At 54.0% G+C, this 15,878-nt stretch overlaps 1 protein-coding gene across 1 annotated transcript in view; it reads left to right on the forward strand.

Moving 5' to 3' along the window:
- Nucleotides 1-15,651, forward strand: part of LOC149428378 (RUS family member 1-like) — a 72,900-nt gene extending 57,249 nt beyond the window's left edge. Inside the window, exons 8-10 of the mRNA XM_089667488.1 lie at nucleotides 11,854-11,955; nucleotides 12,286-12,356; nucleotides 15,366-15,651. Coding sequence (XP_089523614.1) covers nucleotides 11,854-11,955; nucleotides 12,286-12,356; nucleotides 15,366-15,636 — 444 coding nt within the window. The 3' untranslated portion in view covers nucleotides 15,637-15,651. The remainder of the gene's footprint in view (nucleotides 1-11,853; nucleotides 11,956-12,285; nucleotides 12,357-15,365) is intronic.
- Nucleotides 15,652-15,878: the final 227 nt, after the last annotated feature.

Here is a 15,878-nt window from a genome sequence, read left to right on the forward strand (position 1 = left end):
TCGTACAGAGGAGGAGGATGGAACTAGGATAGGCTGGGTGGAAGTCGTACAGAGGAGGAGGATGGGACTAGGATAGGCTGGGTGGAAGTCGTACAAAGGAGAAGGATGAGACTAGGATAGGCTGGGTGGAACTCGTACAGAGGAGGAGGATGGGACTAGGATAGGCTGGGTGGAAGTCATACAGAGAAGGATGGGACTAGGATAGGCTGGGTGGAAGTCATACAGAGAAGGATGGGACTAGGATAGGCTGGGTGGAAGTCGTACAGAGGAGGAGGATGGGACTAGGATAGGCTGGGTGGAAGTCATCCAGAGAAGGATGGGACTAGGATAGGCTGGGTGGAAGTCGTACAGAGGAGGAGGATGGGACTAGGATAGGCTGGGTGGAAGTCATCCAGAGAAGGATGGGACTAGGATAGGCTGGGTGGAAGTCGTACAGAGGAGGAGGATGGGACTAGGATAGGCTGGGTGGAAGTCGTACAGAGGAGGAGGATGGGACTAGGATAGCCTGGGTGGAAGTTGTACAGAGGAGGAGGATGGGACTAGGATAGGCTGGGTGGAAGTCGTACAGAGGAGGAGGATGGGACTAGGATAGGCTGGGTGGAAGTCGTACAGAGGAGGAGGATGGGACTAGGATAGGCTGGGTGGAAGTCGTACAGAGGAGGATGGGACTAGGATAGGCTGGGTGGAAGTCGTACAGAGGAGGAGGATGGGACTAGGATAGGCTGGGTGGAAGTCGTACAAAGGAGGAGGATGAGACTAGGATAGGCTGGGTGGAACTCGTACATTGAAGGATGGGACTAGGATAGGCTGGGTGGAAGTCATACAGAGAAGGATGGGACTAGGATAGGCTGGGTGGAAGTCGTACAGAGGAGGAGGATGGGACTAGGATAGGCTGGGTGGAAGACGTACAGAGGAGGAGGATGGGACTAGGATAGGCTGGGTGGAAGTCGTACAGAGGAGGAGGATGGGACTAGGATAGGCTGGGTGGAGGACGTACAGAGGAGGAGGAGGGGACTAGGATAGGCTGGGTGGAACTCGTACAGAGGAGGAGGATGGAACTAGGATAGGCTGGGTGGAAGTCGTACAGAGGAGGAGGATGGGACTAGGATAGGCTGGGTGGAAGTCGTACAAAGGAGAAGGATGAGACTAGGATAGGCTGGGTGGAAGTCGTACAGAGGAGGAGGATGGGACTAGGATAGGCTGGGTGGAAGTCATACAGAGAAGGATGGGACTAGGATAGGCTGGGTGGAAGTCATACAGAGAAGGATGGGACTAGGATAGGCTGGGTGGAAGTCGTACAGAGGAGGAGGATGGGACTAGGATAGGCTGCGTGGAAGTCATACAGAGAAGGATGGGACTAGGATAGGCTGGGTGGAAGTCGTACAGAGGAGGAGGATGGGACTAGGATAGGCTGGGTGGAAGTCATACAGAGAAGGATGGGACTAGGATAGGCTGGGTGGAAGTCGTACAGAGGAGGAGGATGGGACTAGGATAGGCTGGGTGGAAGTCATCCAGAGAAGGATGGGACTAGGATAGGCTGGGTGGAAGTCGTACAGAGGAGGAGGATGGGACTAGGATAGGCTGGGTGGAAGTCGTACAGAGGAGGAGGATGGGACTAGGATAGGCTGGGTGGAAGTCGTACAGAGGAGGAGGATGGGACTAGGATAGGCTGGGTGGAAGTCGTACAGAGGAGGAGGATGGGACTAGGATAGGCTGGGTGGAAGTCGTACAGAGGAGGATGGGACTAGGATAGGCTGGGTGGAAGTCGTACAGAGGAGGAGGATGGGACTAGGATAGGCTGGGTGGAAGTCGTACAGAGGAGGAGGATGGGACTAGGATAGGCTGGGTGGAAGTCGTACAGAGGAGGAGGATGGGACTAGGATAGGCTGGGTGGAAGTCATACAGAGGAGGAGGATGGGACTAGGATAGGCTGGGTGGAAGTCGTACAGAGGAGGAGGATGGGACTAGGATAGGCTGGGTGGAAGTCGTACAAAGGAGAAGGATGGGACTAGGATAGGCTGGGTGGAAGTCGTACAGAGGAGGATGGGACTAGAATAGGTTGGGTGGAAGTCATACAGAGGAGGAGGATGGGACTAGGATAGGCTGGGTGGAACTCGTACATTGAAGGATGGGACTAGGATAGGCTGGGTGGAAGTCGTACAGAGAAGGATGGGACTAGGATAGGCTGGGTGGAAGTCGTACAGAGGAGGTAGATGGGACTAGGATAGGCTGGGTGGAAGTCGTACAGAGGAGGAGGATGGGACTAGGATAGGCTGGGTGGAAGTCATACAGAGGAGGAGGATGGGACTAGGATAGGCTGGGTGGAAGTCGTACAGAGGAGGATGGGACTAGGATAGGCTGGGTGGAAGTCGTACAGAGGAGGATGGGACTAGGATAGGCTGGGTGGAAGTCATACAGAGAAGGATGGGACTAGGATAGGCTGGGTGGAAGTCCTACAGAGAAGGATGGGACTAGGATAGGCTGGGTGGAAGACGTACAGAGGAGGTAGATGGGACTAGGATAGGTTGGGTGGAAGTCGTACAGAGGAGGAGGATGGGACTAGGATAGGCTGGGTGGAAGTCATACAGAGGAGGAGGATGGGACTAGGATAGGCTGGGTGGAAGTCGTACAGAGGAGGATGGGACTAGGATAGGCTGGGTGGCACTCGTACAGAGGAGGAGGATGGGACTAGGATAGGCTGGGTGGAAGTCATACAGAGGAGGAGGATGGGACTAGGATAGGCTGGGTGGAAGTCGTACAGAGGAGGAGGATGGGACTAGGATAGGCTGGGTGGAAGTCGTACAGAGGAGGAGGATGGGACTAGGATAGGCTGGGTGGAAGTCGTACAGAGGAGGAGGATGGGACTAGGATAGGCTGGGTGGAAGTCATACAGAGGAGGAGGATGGGACTAGGATAGGCTGGGTGGAAGTCGTACAGAGGAGGAGGATGGGACTAGGATAGGCTGGGTGGAAGTCGTACAGAGGAGGAGGATGGGACTAGGATAGGCTGGGTGGAAGTCGTACAGAGGAGAAGGATGGGACTAGGATAGGCTGGGTGGAAGTCGTACAGAGGAGGAGGATGGGACTAGGATAGGCTGGGTGGAAGTCATACAGAGGAGGAGGATGGGACTAGGATAGGCTGGGTGGAAGTCGTACAGAGGAGAAGGATGGGACTAGGATAGGCTGCGTGGAAGACGTACAGAGGAGGAGGATGGGACTAGGATAGGCTGGGTGGAACTCGTACATTGAAGGATGGGACTAGGATAGGCTGGATGGAAGTCGTACAGAGGAGGAGGATGGGACTAGGATAGGCTGGGTGGAAGTCATCCAGAGAAGGATGGGACTAGGATAGGCTGGGTGGAAGTCGTACAGAGGAGGAGGATGGGACTAGGATAGGCTGGGTGGAAGTCATCCAGAGAAGGATGGGACTAGGATAGGCTGGGTGGAAGTCGTACAGAGGAGGAGGATGGGACTAGGATAGGCTGGGTGGAAGTCGTACAGAGGAGGAGGATGGGACTAGGATAGCCTGGGTGGAAGTTGTACAGAGGAGGAGGATGGGACTAGGATAGGCTGGGTGGAAGTCGTACAGAGGAGGAGGATGGGACTAGGATAGGCTGGGTGGAAGTCGTACAGAGGAGGAGGATGGGACTAGGATAGGCTGGGTGGAAGTCGTACAGAGGAGGATGGGACTAGGATAGGCTGGGTGGAAGTCGTACAGAGGAGGAGGATGGGACTAGGATAGGCTGGGTGGAAGTCGTACAAAGGAGGAGGATGAGACTAGGATAGGCTGGGTGGAACTCGTACATTGAAGGATGGGACTAGGATAGGCTGGGTGGAAGTCATACAGAGAAGGATGGGACTAGGATAGGCTGGGTGGAAGTCGTACAGAGGAGGAGGATGGGACTAGGATAGGCTGGGTGGAAGACGTACAGAGGAGGAGGATGGGACTAGGATAGGCTGGGTGGAAGTCGTACAGAGGAGGAGGATGGGACTAGGATAGGCTGGGTGGAGGACGTACAGAGGAGGAGGAGGGGACTAGGATAGGCTGGGTGGAACTCGTACAGAGGAGGAGGATGGAACTAGGATAGGCTGGGTGGAAGTCGTACAGAGGAGGAGGATGGGACTAGGATAGGCTGGGTGGAAGTCGTACAAAGGAGAAGGATGAGACTAGGATAGGCTGGGTGGAAGTCGTACAGAGGAGGAGGATGGGACTAGGATAGGCTGGGTGGAAGTCATACAGAGAAGGATGGGACTAGGATAGGCTGGGTGGAAGTCATACAGAGAAGGATGGGACTAGGATAGGCTGGGTGGAAGTCGTACAGAGGAGGAGGATGGGACTAGGATAGGCTGCGTGGAAGTCATACAGAGAAGGATGGGACTAGGATAGGCTGGGTGGAAGTCGTACAGAGGAGGAGGATGGGACTAGGATAGGCTGGGTGGAAGTCATACAGAGAAGGATGGGACTAGGATAGGCTGGGTGGAAGTCGTACAGAGGAGGAGGATGGGACTAGGATAGGCTGGGTGGAAGTCATCCAGAGAAGGATGGGACTAGGATAGGCTGGGTGGAAGTCGTACAGAGGAGGAGGATGGGACTAGGATAGGCTGGGTGGAAGTCGTACAGAGGAGGAGGATGGGACTAGGATAGGCTGGGTGGAAGTCGTACAGAGGAGGAGGATGGGACTAGGATAGGCTGGGTGGAAGTCGTACAGAGGAGGAGGATGGGACTAGGATAGGCTGGGTGGAAGTCGTACAGAGGAGGATGGGACTAGGATAGGCTGGGTGGAAGTCGTACAGAGGAGGAGGATGGGACTAGGATAGGCTGGGTGGAAGTCGTACAGAGGAGGAGGATGGGACTAGGATAGGCTGGGTGGAAGTCGTACAGAGGAGGAGGATGGGACTAGGATAGGCTGGGTGGAAGTCATACAGAGGAGGAGGATGGGACTAGGATAGGCTGGGTGGAAGTCGTACAGAGGAGGAGGATGGGACTAGGATAGGCTGGGTGGAAGTCGTACAAAGGAGAAGGATGGGACTAGGATAGGCTGGGTGGAAGTCGTACAGAGGAGGATGGGACTAGGATAGGTTGGGTGGAAGTCATACAGAGGAGGAGGATGGGACTAGGATAGGCTGGGTGGAACTCGTACATTGAAGGATGGGACTAGGATAGGCTGGGTGGAAGTCGTACAGAGAAGGATGGGACTAGGATAGGCTGGGTGGAAGTCGTACAGAGGAGGTAGATGGGACTAGGATAGGCTGGGTGGAAGTCGTACAGAGGAGGAGGATGGGACTAGGATAGGCTGGGTGGAAGTCATACAGAGGAGGAGGATGGGACTAGGATAGGCTGGGTGGAAGTCGTACAGAGGAGGATGGGACTAGGATAGGCTGGGTGGAAGTCGTACAGAGGAGGATGGGACTAGGATAGGCTGGGTGGAAGTCATACAGAGAAGGATGGGACTAGGATAGGCTGGGTGGAAGTCCTACAGAGAAGGATGGGACTAGGATAGGCTGGGTGGAAGACGTACAGAGGAGGTAGATGGGACTAGGATAGGTTGGGTGGAAGTCGTACAGAGGAGGAGGATGGGACTAGGATAGGCTGGGTGGAAGTCATACAGAGGAGGAGGATGGGACTAGGATAGGCTGGGTGGAAGTCGTACAGAGGAGGATGGGACTAGGATAGGCTGGGTGGCACTCGTACAGAGGAGGAGGATGGGACTAGGATAGGCTGGGTGGAAGTCATACAGAGGAGGAGGATGGGACTAGGATAGGCTGGGTGGAAGTCGTACAGAGGAGGAGGATGGGACTAGGATAGGCTGGGTGGAAGTCGTACAGAGGAGGAGGATGGGACTAGGATAGGCTGGGTGGAAGTCGTACAGAGGAGGAGGATGGGACTAGGATAGGCTGGGTGGAAGTCATACAGAGGAGGAGGATGGGACTAGGATAGGCTGGGTGGAAGTCGTACAGAGGAGGAGGATGGGACTAGGATAGGCTGGGTGGAAGTCGTACAGAGGAGGAGGATGGGACTAGGATAGGCTGGGTGGAAGTCGTACAGAGGAGAAGGATGGGACTAGGATAGGCTGGGTGGAAGTCGTACAGAGGAGGAGGATGGGACTAGGATAGGCTGGGTGGAAGTCATACAGAGGAGGAGGATGGGACTAGGATAGGCTGGGTGGAAGTCGTACAGAGGAGAAGGATGGGACTAGGATAGGCTGCGTGGAAGACGTACAGAGGAGGAGGATGGGACTAGGATAGGCTGGGTGGAACTCGTACATTGAAGGATGGGACTAGGATAGGCTGGATGGAAGTCGTACAGAGGAGGAGGATGGGACTAGGATAGGCTGGGTGGAAGTCATCCAGAGAAGGATGGGACTAGGATAGGCTGGGTGGAAGTCGTACAGAGGAGGAGGATGGGACTAGGATAGGCTGGGTGGAAGTCATCCAGAGAAGGATGGGACTAGGATAGGCTGGGTGGAAGTCGTACAGAGGAGGAGGATGGGACTAGGATAGGCTGGGTGGAAGTCGTACAGAGGAGGAGGATGGGACTAGGATAGCCTGGGTGGAAGTTGTACAGAGGAGGAGGATGGGACTAGGATAGGCTGGGTGGAAGTCGTACAGAGGAGGAGGATGGGACTAGGATAGGCTGGGTGGAAGTCGTACAGAGGAGGAGGATGGGACTAGGATAGGCTGGGTGGAAGTCGTACAGAGGAGGATGGGACTAGGATAGGCTGGGTGGAAGTCGTACAGAGGAGGAGGATGGGACTAGGATAGGCTGGGTGGAAGTCGTACAAAGGAGGAGGATGAGACTAGGATAGGCTGGGTGGAACTCGTACATTGAAGGATGGGACTAGGATAGGCTGGGTGGAAGTCATACAGAGAAGGATGGGACTAGGATAGGCTGGGTGGAAGTCGTACAGAGGAGGAGGATGGGACTAGGATAGGCTGGGTGGAAGACGTACAGAGGAGGAGGATGGGACTAGGATAGGCTGGGTGGAAGTCGTACAGAGGAGGAGGATGGGACTAGGATAGGCTGGGTGGAAGTCGTACAGAGGAGGAGGATGGGACTAGGATAGGCTGGGTGGAAGACGTACAGAGGAGGAGGATGGGACTAGGATAGGCTGGGTGGAAGTCGTACAGAGGAGGAGGATGGGACTAGGATAGGCTGGGTGGAGGACGTACAGAGGAGGAGGAGGGGACTAGGATAGGCTGGGTGGAACTCGTACAGAGGAGGAGGATGGGACTAGGATAGGCTGGGTGGAAGTCATACAGAGAAGGATGGGACTAGGATAGGCTGGGTGGAAGTCATACAGAGAAGGATGGGACTAGGATAGGCTGGGTGGAAGTCGTACAGAGGAGGAGGATGGGACTAGGATAGGCTGCGTGGAAGTCATACAGAGAAGGATGGGACTAGGATAGGCTGGGTGGAAGTCGTACAGAGGAGGAGGATGGGACTAGGATAGGCTGGGTGGAAGTCATACAGAGAAGGATGGGACTAGGATAGGCTGGGTGGAAGTCGTACAGAGGAGGAGGATGGGACTAGGATAGGCTGGGTGGAAGTCATCCAGAGAAGGATGGGACTAGGATAGGCTGGGTGGAAGTCGTACAGAGGAGGAGGATGGGACTAGGATAGGCTGGGTGGAAGTCGTACAGAGGAGGAGGATGGGACTAGGATAGGCTGGGTGGAAGTCGTACAGAGGAGGAGGATGGGACTAGGATAGGCTGGGTGGAAGTCATACAGAGGAGGAGGATGGGACTAGGATAGGCTGGGTGGAAGTCGTACAGAGGAGGAGGATGGGACTAGGATAGGCTGGGTGGAAGTCGTACAAAGGAGAAGGATGGGACTAGGATAGGCTGGGTGGAAGTCGTACAGAGGAGGATGGGACTAGGATAGGCTGGGTGGAAGTCATACAGAGGAGGAGGATGGGACTAGGATAGGCTGGGTGGAACTCGTACATTGAAGGATGGGACTAGGATAGGCTGGGTGGAAGTCGTACAGAGAAGGATGGGACTAGGATAGGCTGGGTGGAAGTCGTACAGAGGAGGTAGATGGGACTAGGATAGGCTGGGTGGAAGTCGTACAGAGGAGGAGGATGGGACTAGGATAGGCTGGGTGGAAGTCATACAGAGGAGGAGGATGGGACTAGGATAGGCTGGGTGGAAGTCGTACAGAGGAGGATGGGACTAGGATAGGCTGGGTGGAAGTCGTACAGAGGAGGATGGGACTAGGATAGGCTGGGTGGAAGTCATACAGAGAAGGATGGGACTAGGATAGGCTGGGTGGAAGTCCTACAGAGAAGGATGGGACTAGGATAGGCTGGGTGGAAGACGTACAGAGGAGGTAGATGGGACTAGGATAGGCTGGGTGGAAGTCGTACAGAGGAGGAGGATGGGACTAGGATAGGCTGGGTGGAAGTCATACAGAGAAGGATGGGACTAGGATAGGCTGGGTGGAAGTCCTACAGAGAAGGATGGGACTAGGATAGGTTGGGTGGAAGTCGTACAGAGGAGGAGGATGGGACTAGGATAGGCTGGGTGGAAGTCGTACAGAGGAGGATGGGACTAGGATAGGCTGGGTGGAAGTCGTACAGAGGAGGAGGATGGGACTAGGATAGGCTGGGTGGAAGTCGTACAGAGGAGGATGGGACTAGGATAGGCTGGGTGGAAGTCATACAGAGAAGGATGGGACTAGGATAGGCTGGGTGGAAGACGTACAGAGGAGGAGGATGGGATGGAAGTCGTACAGAGGAGGATGGGACTAGGATAGGCTGGGTGGAAGTCGTACAGAGGAGGAGGATGAGACTAGGATAGGCTGGGTGGAAGTCGTACAGAGGAGGAGGATGGGACTAGGATAGGCTGGGTGGAAGTCGTACAGAGGAGGAGGATGGGATGGAAGTCGTACAGAGGAGGAGGATGGGATGGAAGTCGTACAGAGGAGGATGGGACTAGGATAGGCTGGGTGGAAGTCGTACAGAGGAGGAGGATGGGACTAGGATTGGCTGGGTGGAAGTCATACAGAGAAGGATGGGACTAGGATAGGCTGGGTGGAAGTCGTACAGAGGAGGAGGATGGGACTAGGATAGGCTGGGTGGAAGTCGTACAAAGGAGGAGGATGAGACTAGGATAGGCTGGGTGGAACTCGTACATTGAAGGATGGGACTAGGATAGGCTGGGTGGAAGTCATACAGAGAAGGATGGGACTAGGATAGGCTGGGTGGAAGTCGTACAGAGGAGGAGGATGGGACTAGGATAGGCTGGGTGGAAGACGTACAGAGGAGGAGGATGGGACTAGGATAGGCTGGGTGGAAGTCGTACAGAGGAGGAGGATGGGACTAGGATAGGCTGGGTGGAAGTCGTACAGAGGAGGAGGATGGGACTAGGATAGGCTGGGTGGAAGACGTACAGAGGAGGAGGATGGGACTAGGATAGGCTGGGTGGAAGTCGTACAGAGGAGGAGGATGGGACTAGGATAGGCTGGGTGGAGGACGTACAGAGGAGGAGGAGGGGACTAGGATAGGCTGGGTGGAACTCGTACAGAGGAGGAGGATGGGACTAGGATAGGCTGGGTGGAAGTCATACAGAGAAGGATGGGACTAGGATAGGCTGGGTGGAAGTCATACAGAGAAGGATGGGACTAGGATAGGCTGGGTGGAAGTCGTACAGAGGAGGAGGATGGGACTAGGATAGGCTGCGTGGAAGTCATACAGAGAAGGATGGGACTAGGATAGGCTGGGTGGAAGTCGTACAGAGGAGGAGGATGGGACTAGGATAGGCTGGGTGGAAGTCATACAGAGAAGGATGGGACTAGGATAGGCTGGGTGGAAGTCGTACAGAGGAGGAGGATGGGACTAGGATAGGCTGGGTGGAAGTCATCCAGAGAAGGATGGGACTAGGATAGGCTGGGTGGAAGTCGTACAGAGGAGGAGGATGGGACTAGGATAGGCTGGGTGGAAGTCGTACAGAGGAGGAGGATGGGACTAGGATAGGCTGGGTGGAAGTCGTACAGAGGAGGAGGATGGGACTAGGATAGGCTGGGTGGAAGTCATACAGAGGAGGAGGATGGGACTAGGATAGGCTGGGTGGAAGTCGTACAGAGGAGGAGGATGGGACTAGGATAGGCTGGGTGGAAGTCGTACAAAGGAGAAGGATGGGACTAGGATAGGCTGGGTGGAAGTCGTACAGAGGAGGATGGGACTAGGATAGGCTGGGTGGAAGTCATACAGAGGAGGAGGATGGGACTAGGATAGGCTGGGTGGAACTCGTACATTGAAGGATGGGACTAGGATAGGCTGGGTGGAAGTCGTACAGAGAAGGATGGGACTAGGATAGGCTGGGTGGAAGTCGTACAGAGGAGGTAGATGGGACTAGGATAGGCTGGGTGGAAGTCGTACAGAGGAGGAGGATGGGACTAGGATAGGCTGGGTGGAAGTCATACAGAGGAGGAGGATGGGACTAGGATAGGCTGGGTGGAAGTCGTACAGAGGAGGATGGGACTAGGATAGGCTGGGTGGAAGTCGTACAGAGGAGGATGGGACTAGGATAGGCTGGGTGGAAGTCATACAGAGAAGGATGGGACTAGGATAGGCTGGGTGGAAGTCCTACAGAGAAGGATGGGACTAGGATAGGCTGGGTGGAAGACGTACAGAGGAGGTAGATGGGACTAGGATAGGCTGGGTGGAAGTCGTACAGAGGAGGAGGATGGGACTAGGATAGGCTGGGTGGAAGTCATACAGAGAAGGATGGGACTAGGATAGGCTGGGTGGAAGTCCTACAGAGAAGGATGGGACTAGGATAGGTTGGGTGGAAGTCGTACAGAGGAGGAGGATGGGACTAGGATAGGCTGGGTGGAAGTCGTACAGAGGAGGATGGGACTAGGATAGGCTGGGTGGAAGTCGTACAGAGGAGGAGGATGGGACTAGGATAGGCTGGGTGGAAGTCGTACAGAGGAGGATGGGACTAGGATAGGCTGGGTGGAAGTCATACAGAGAAGGATGGGACTAGGATAGGCTGGGTGGAAGACGTACAGAGGAGGAGGATGGGATGGAAGTCGTACAGAGGAGGATGGGACTAGGATAGGCTGGGTGGAAGTCGTACAGAGGAGGAGGATGAGACTAGGATAGGCTGGGTGGAAGTCGTACAGAGGAGGAGGATGGGACTAGGATAGGCTGGGTGGAAGTCGTACAGAGGAGGAGGATGGGATGGAAGTCGTACAGAGGAGGAGGATGGGATGGAAGTCGTACAGAGGAGGATGGGACTAGGATAGGCTGGGTGGAAGTCGTACAGAGGAGGAGGATGGGACTAGGATTGGCTGGGTGGAAGTCATACAGAGAAGGATGGGACTAGGATAGGCTGGGTGGAAGTCGTACAGAGAAGGATGGGACTAGGATAGGCTGGGTGGAAGTCGTACAGAGGAGGATGGGACTAGGATAGGCTGGGTGGAAGTCGTACAGAGGAGGAGGATGGGATGGAAGTCGTACAGAGGAGGATGGGACTAGGATAGGCTGGGTGGAAGTCGTACAGAGGAGGAGGATGGGACTAGGATAGGCTGGGTGGAAGTCGTACAGAGGAGGAGGATGGGACTAGGATTGGCTGGGTGGAAGTCATACAGAGAAGGATGGGACTAGGATAGGCTGGGTGGAAGTCGTACAGAGAAGGATGGGACTAGGATAGGCTGGGTGGAAGTCGTACAGAGGAGAAGGATGGGACTAGGATAGGCTGGGTGGAAGTCGTACAGAGGAGGAGGATGGGACTAGGATTGGGTCTGTAGTGATGGGACAAGATGGTCTTTGCACAGGATGACCTCGTCTCGTCTTCGTAGATCTGGCTGCATATATGACTTGGCCTTATGATGTATTTTCTTTTGCAGTGCATTGTGGGGGTTGCTGGGGGGGCGACACGTGCCGCTCTTACAGTTCACCAAGCCAGAAGAGACAACATGGCTGATGTCTGTGCCAAGGACGGGAGCCAGGTCAGTGCTGAACCCCGGTGCTCTCGGGGACTTTGTGATGTGGAGATCTGTTGCCTGGATAATCGATGTCATTGGGGGACATTGTTCAGGTCCTTCACATTGTGGGCATGTGCTCATACTTATTGGGGTTTTTTCGGGGACTAGTCCTTAAGATGGTGTCATGGATGGATGAAAAGGTTCCTCAGTCTACCAGTGTAGGGCTGCCTGTCTGTTCTGTGTGTTGCACCTCATTACATCCCTCAGCCAATCATTTGAAGGGTTCGTTCTCTGTTCCTGACGTGTACACATCGCTTTCTCGGCTGTCTCTCTAATGCTGAGTTCTTCATGCAGGAAACGCTGGTGAATCTCGCGGGGTTACTCATCAGCCTTCTGGTTGTCCCTATGGTGTCAGAAAATCTGTGGTAAGTGCAGAAAATGTTTTTCTATAGTCTGTAAACATGACAAACCGAAGTGTGGAAGAGAATGTTCCAGATGTGAGAAGGGCAGAGAAGGCGATCAATAAACGTAACCGAACGGGAGAAAGTCAGCTGGAGTAGAGGGAACAAATGAGGATCATCAGAGGTCGGGAAAGATGGGAACAAGCAGGATGGAGGAAGAAGACATTCTATACTATGTATTGAGACTTGTACAGGATCAGAGGGGACATCACGTGGGACTGAGGAGAGCTATGAGATGTGGAGGATCAGAGGAGACATCAGGACAGATCTGTAGGACTAGGATTGGAGGATCAGAGGGGACGTCACGTGGGACTGAGAAGAGCTATGAGATGTGGAGGATCAGAGGAGACATCAGGACAGATCTGTAGGACTAGGATTGGAGGATCAGAGGGGACATCACATGGGACTGAGAAGAGCTATGAGATGTGGAGGATCAGAGGAGACATCAGGACAGATCTGTAGGACTAGGGTTGGAGGATCAGAGGGGACATCACGTGGGACTGAGGAGAGCTATGAGATGTGGAGGATCAGAGGAGACATCAGGACAGATCTGTAGGACTAGGGTTGGAGGATCAGAGGGGACATCACGTGGGACTGAGAAGAGCTATGAGATGTGGAGGATCAGAGGAGACATCAGGACAGATCTGTAGGACTAGGATTGGAGGATCAGAGGGGACATCACATGGGACTGAGAAGAGCTATGAGATGTGGAGGATCAGAGGAGACATCAGGACAGATCTGTAGGACTAGGGTTGGAGGATCAGAGGGGACATCACGTGGGACTGAGGAGAGCTATGAGATGTGGAGGATCAGAGGAGACATCAGGACAGATCTGTAGGACTAGGGTTGGAGGATCAGAGGGGACATCACATGGGACTGAGGAGAGCTATGAGATGTGGAGGATCAGAGGAGACATTAGGACTGATCTGTAGGACTAGGGTTGGAGGATCAAAGGGGACATCACGTGGGACTGAGGAGAGCTATGAGATGTGGAGGATCAGAGGAGACATCAGGACAGATCTGTAGGACTAGGGTTGGAGGATCAGAGGGGACATCACATGGGACAGAGGAGAGCTATGAGATGTGGAGGATCAGAGGAGACATCAGGACTGATCTGTAGGACTAGGGTTGGAGGATCAAAGGGGACATCACGTGGGACTGAGGAGAGCTATGAGATGTGGAGGATCAGAGGAGACATCAGGACAGATCTGTAGGACTAGGATTGGAGGATCAGAGGGCACATCACATGGGACTGAGGAGAGCTATGAGATGTGGAGGATCAGAGGAGACATCAGGACAGATCTGTAGGACTAGGATTGGAGGATCAAAAGGGACATCACATGGGACTGAGAAGAGCTATGAGATGTGGAGGATCAGAGGAGACATCAGGACAGATCTGTAGGACTAGGATGGGAAGAGATGTGGAGGATCAGAGGGGACATCACATGGGACTGAGGAGGAGATCCATGAGATGTAAGGAAGACCAGAGGAGACATCAGACAGGACAGACCTGTAGGACTAGGATGGGAAGAGATATGGAGGATCGGAGGGGACATCAGGCAGGACAGATCTGTAGGACTAGGCTGGGAAGAAGTATGGAGGATCGGAGGGGACATCAGACAGGACAGATCTGTAGGACTAGGCTGGGAAGAAGTATGGAGGATCGGAGAGGACATCAGACAGGACAGATCTGTAGGACTAGGCTGGGAAGAGGTATGGAGGATCGGAGGGGACATCAGACAGGACAGATCTGTAGGACTAGGCTGGGAAGAAGTATGGAGGATCGGAGAGGACATCAGACAGGACAGATTGGAGGGGACTAGGATGGGAAGAGGTATGGAGGATCGGAGGGGACATCAGGCAGGACAGATCTGTAGGACTAGGCTGGGAAGAAGTATGGAGGATCGGAGAGGACATCAGACAGGACAGATCTGTAGGACTAGGCTGGGAAGAAATATGGAGGATCGCAGAGGACATCAGGCAGGACAGATCGGAGGGGACTAGGATGGGAAGAGGTATGGAGGATCGGAGGGGACATCAGGCAGGACAGATCGGTAGGACTAGGCTGGGAAGAAGTATGGAGGATCGGAGAGGACATCAGACAGGACAGATCTGTAGGACTAGGCTGGGAAGAAGTATGGAGGATCGGAGAGGACATCAGGCAGGACAGATCTGTAGGACTAGGCTGGGAAGAGGTATGGAGGATCGGAGGGGACATCAGACAGGACATATCTGTAGGACTAGGCTGGGAAGAAGTATGGAGGATCGGAGAGGACATCAGGCAGGACAGATCTGTAGGACTAGGCTGGGAAGAAGTATGGAGGATCGGAGAGGACATCAGGCAGGACAGATCTGTAGGACTAGGCTGGGAAGAGGTATGGAGGATTGGAGGGGACATCAGACAGGACAGATCTGTAGGACTAGGCTGGGAAGAAGTATGGAGGATCGGAGGGGACATCAGACAGGACAGATCTGTAGGACTAGGCTGGGAAGAGGTATGGAGGATCGGAGAGGACATCAGGCAGGACATATCTGTAGGACTAGGCTGGGAAGAGGTATGGAGGATCGGAGAGGACATCAGGCAGGACAGATCTGTAGGACTAGGCTGGGAAGAGGTATGGAGGATCGGAGGGGACATCAGGCAGGACAGATCTGTAGGACTAGGCTGGGAAGAGGTATGGAGGATCGGAGAGGACATCAGGCAGGACAGATCTGTAGGACTAGGCTGGGAAGAGGTATGGAGGATCGGAGGGGACATCAGGCAGGACAGATCTGTAGGACTAGGCTGGGAAGAGGTATGGAGGATCGGAGAGGACATCAGGCAGGACAGATCGGAGGGGACTGGTCTGCAGAACTATATAGGGCGTAGAGGCTTTGTCATGTCATACAACCTGTCCTCCTTGTCACACAGATATGACGATTTCGTATTTTTAGTATCTGATCAAAGTCTGTTTTCTCTTTTTGTATTTTAAGGGTAACCTACCTTCTCTTTCTTTTCCTCACCTCCCTCCACCTTTATGCAAATTACAGAGCTGTCCGCTCTGTTGTCATGGAGACTCTGAACCAGTCACGGCTTAGTATCATCCTGGAACATTTTTTGCAAGAGGGACGGATTCTTAGACCAGCTGAAGCTAATTGCATGGAGCCGCTTTTTCCTGGTAGGTCATTATTGAAGGGCAGAGCCCACCGTATGATTGGCACATTTATCAGCTCTGAGCAAGTGTACTGGTGTGGTAGGTCATGAGATTCTTCTCTCCAGTCATGGTGGTGTGGTAGGTCATGATGTTCTTCTCTCCAGTCATGGTGGTGTGGTAGGTCATGATGTTCTTCTCTCCAGTCATGGTGGTGTGGTAGGTCATGAGATTCTTCTCTCCAGTCATGGTGGTGTGGTAGGTCATGAGATTCTTCTCTCCAGTCATGGTGGTGTGGTAGGTCATGATGTTCTTCTCTCCAGTCTTGGTGGTGTGGTAGGTCATGATGTTCTTC

Source organism: Staurois parvus, unplaced genomic scaffold (genome assembly GCF_062004578.1).
Source record: "Staurois parvus isolate SC_StPar_1 unplaced genomic scaffold, SC_StPar_1.0 ptg003284l, whole genome shotgun sequence".
Classification (NCBI taxonomy): Eukaryota; Metazoa; Chordata; class Amphibia; order Anura; family Ranidae; genus Staurois; species Staurois parvus.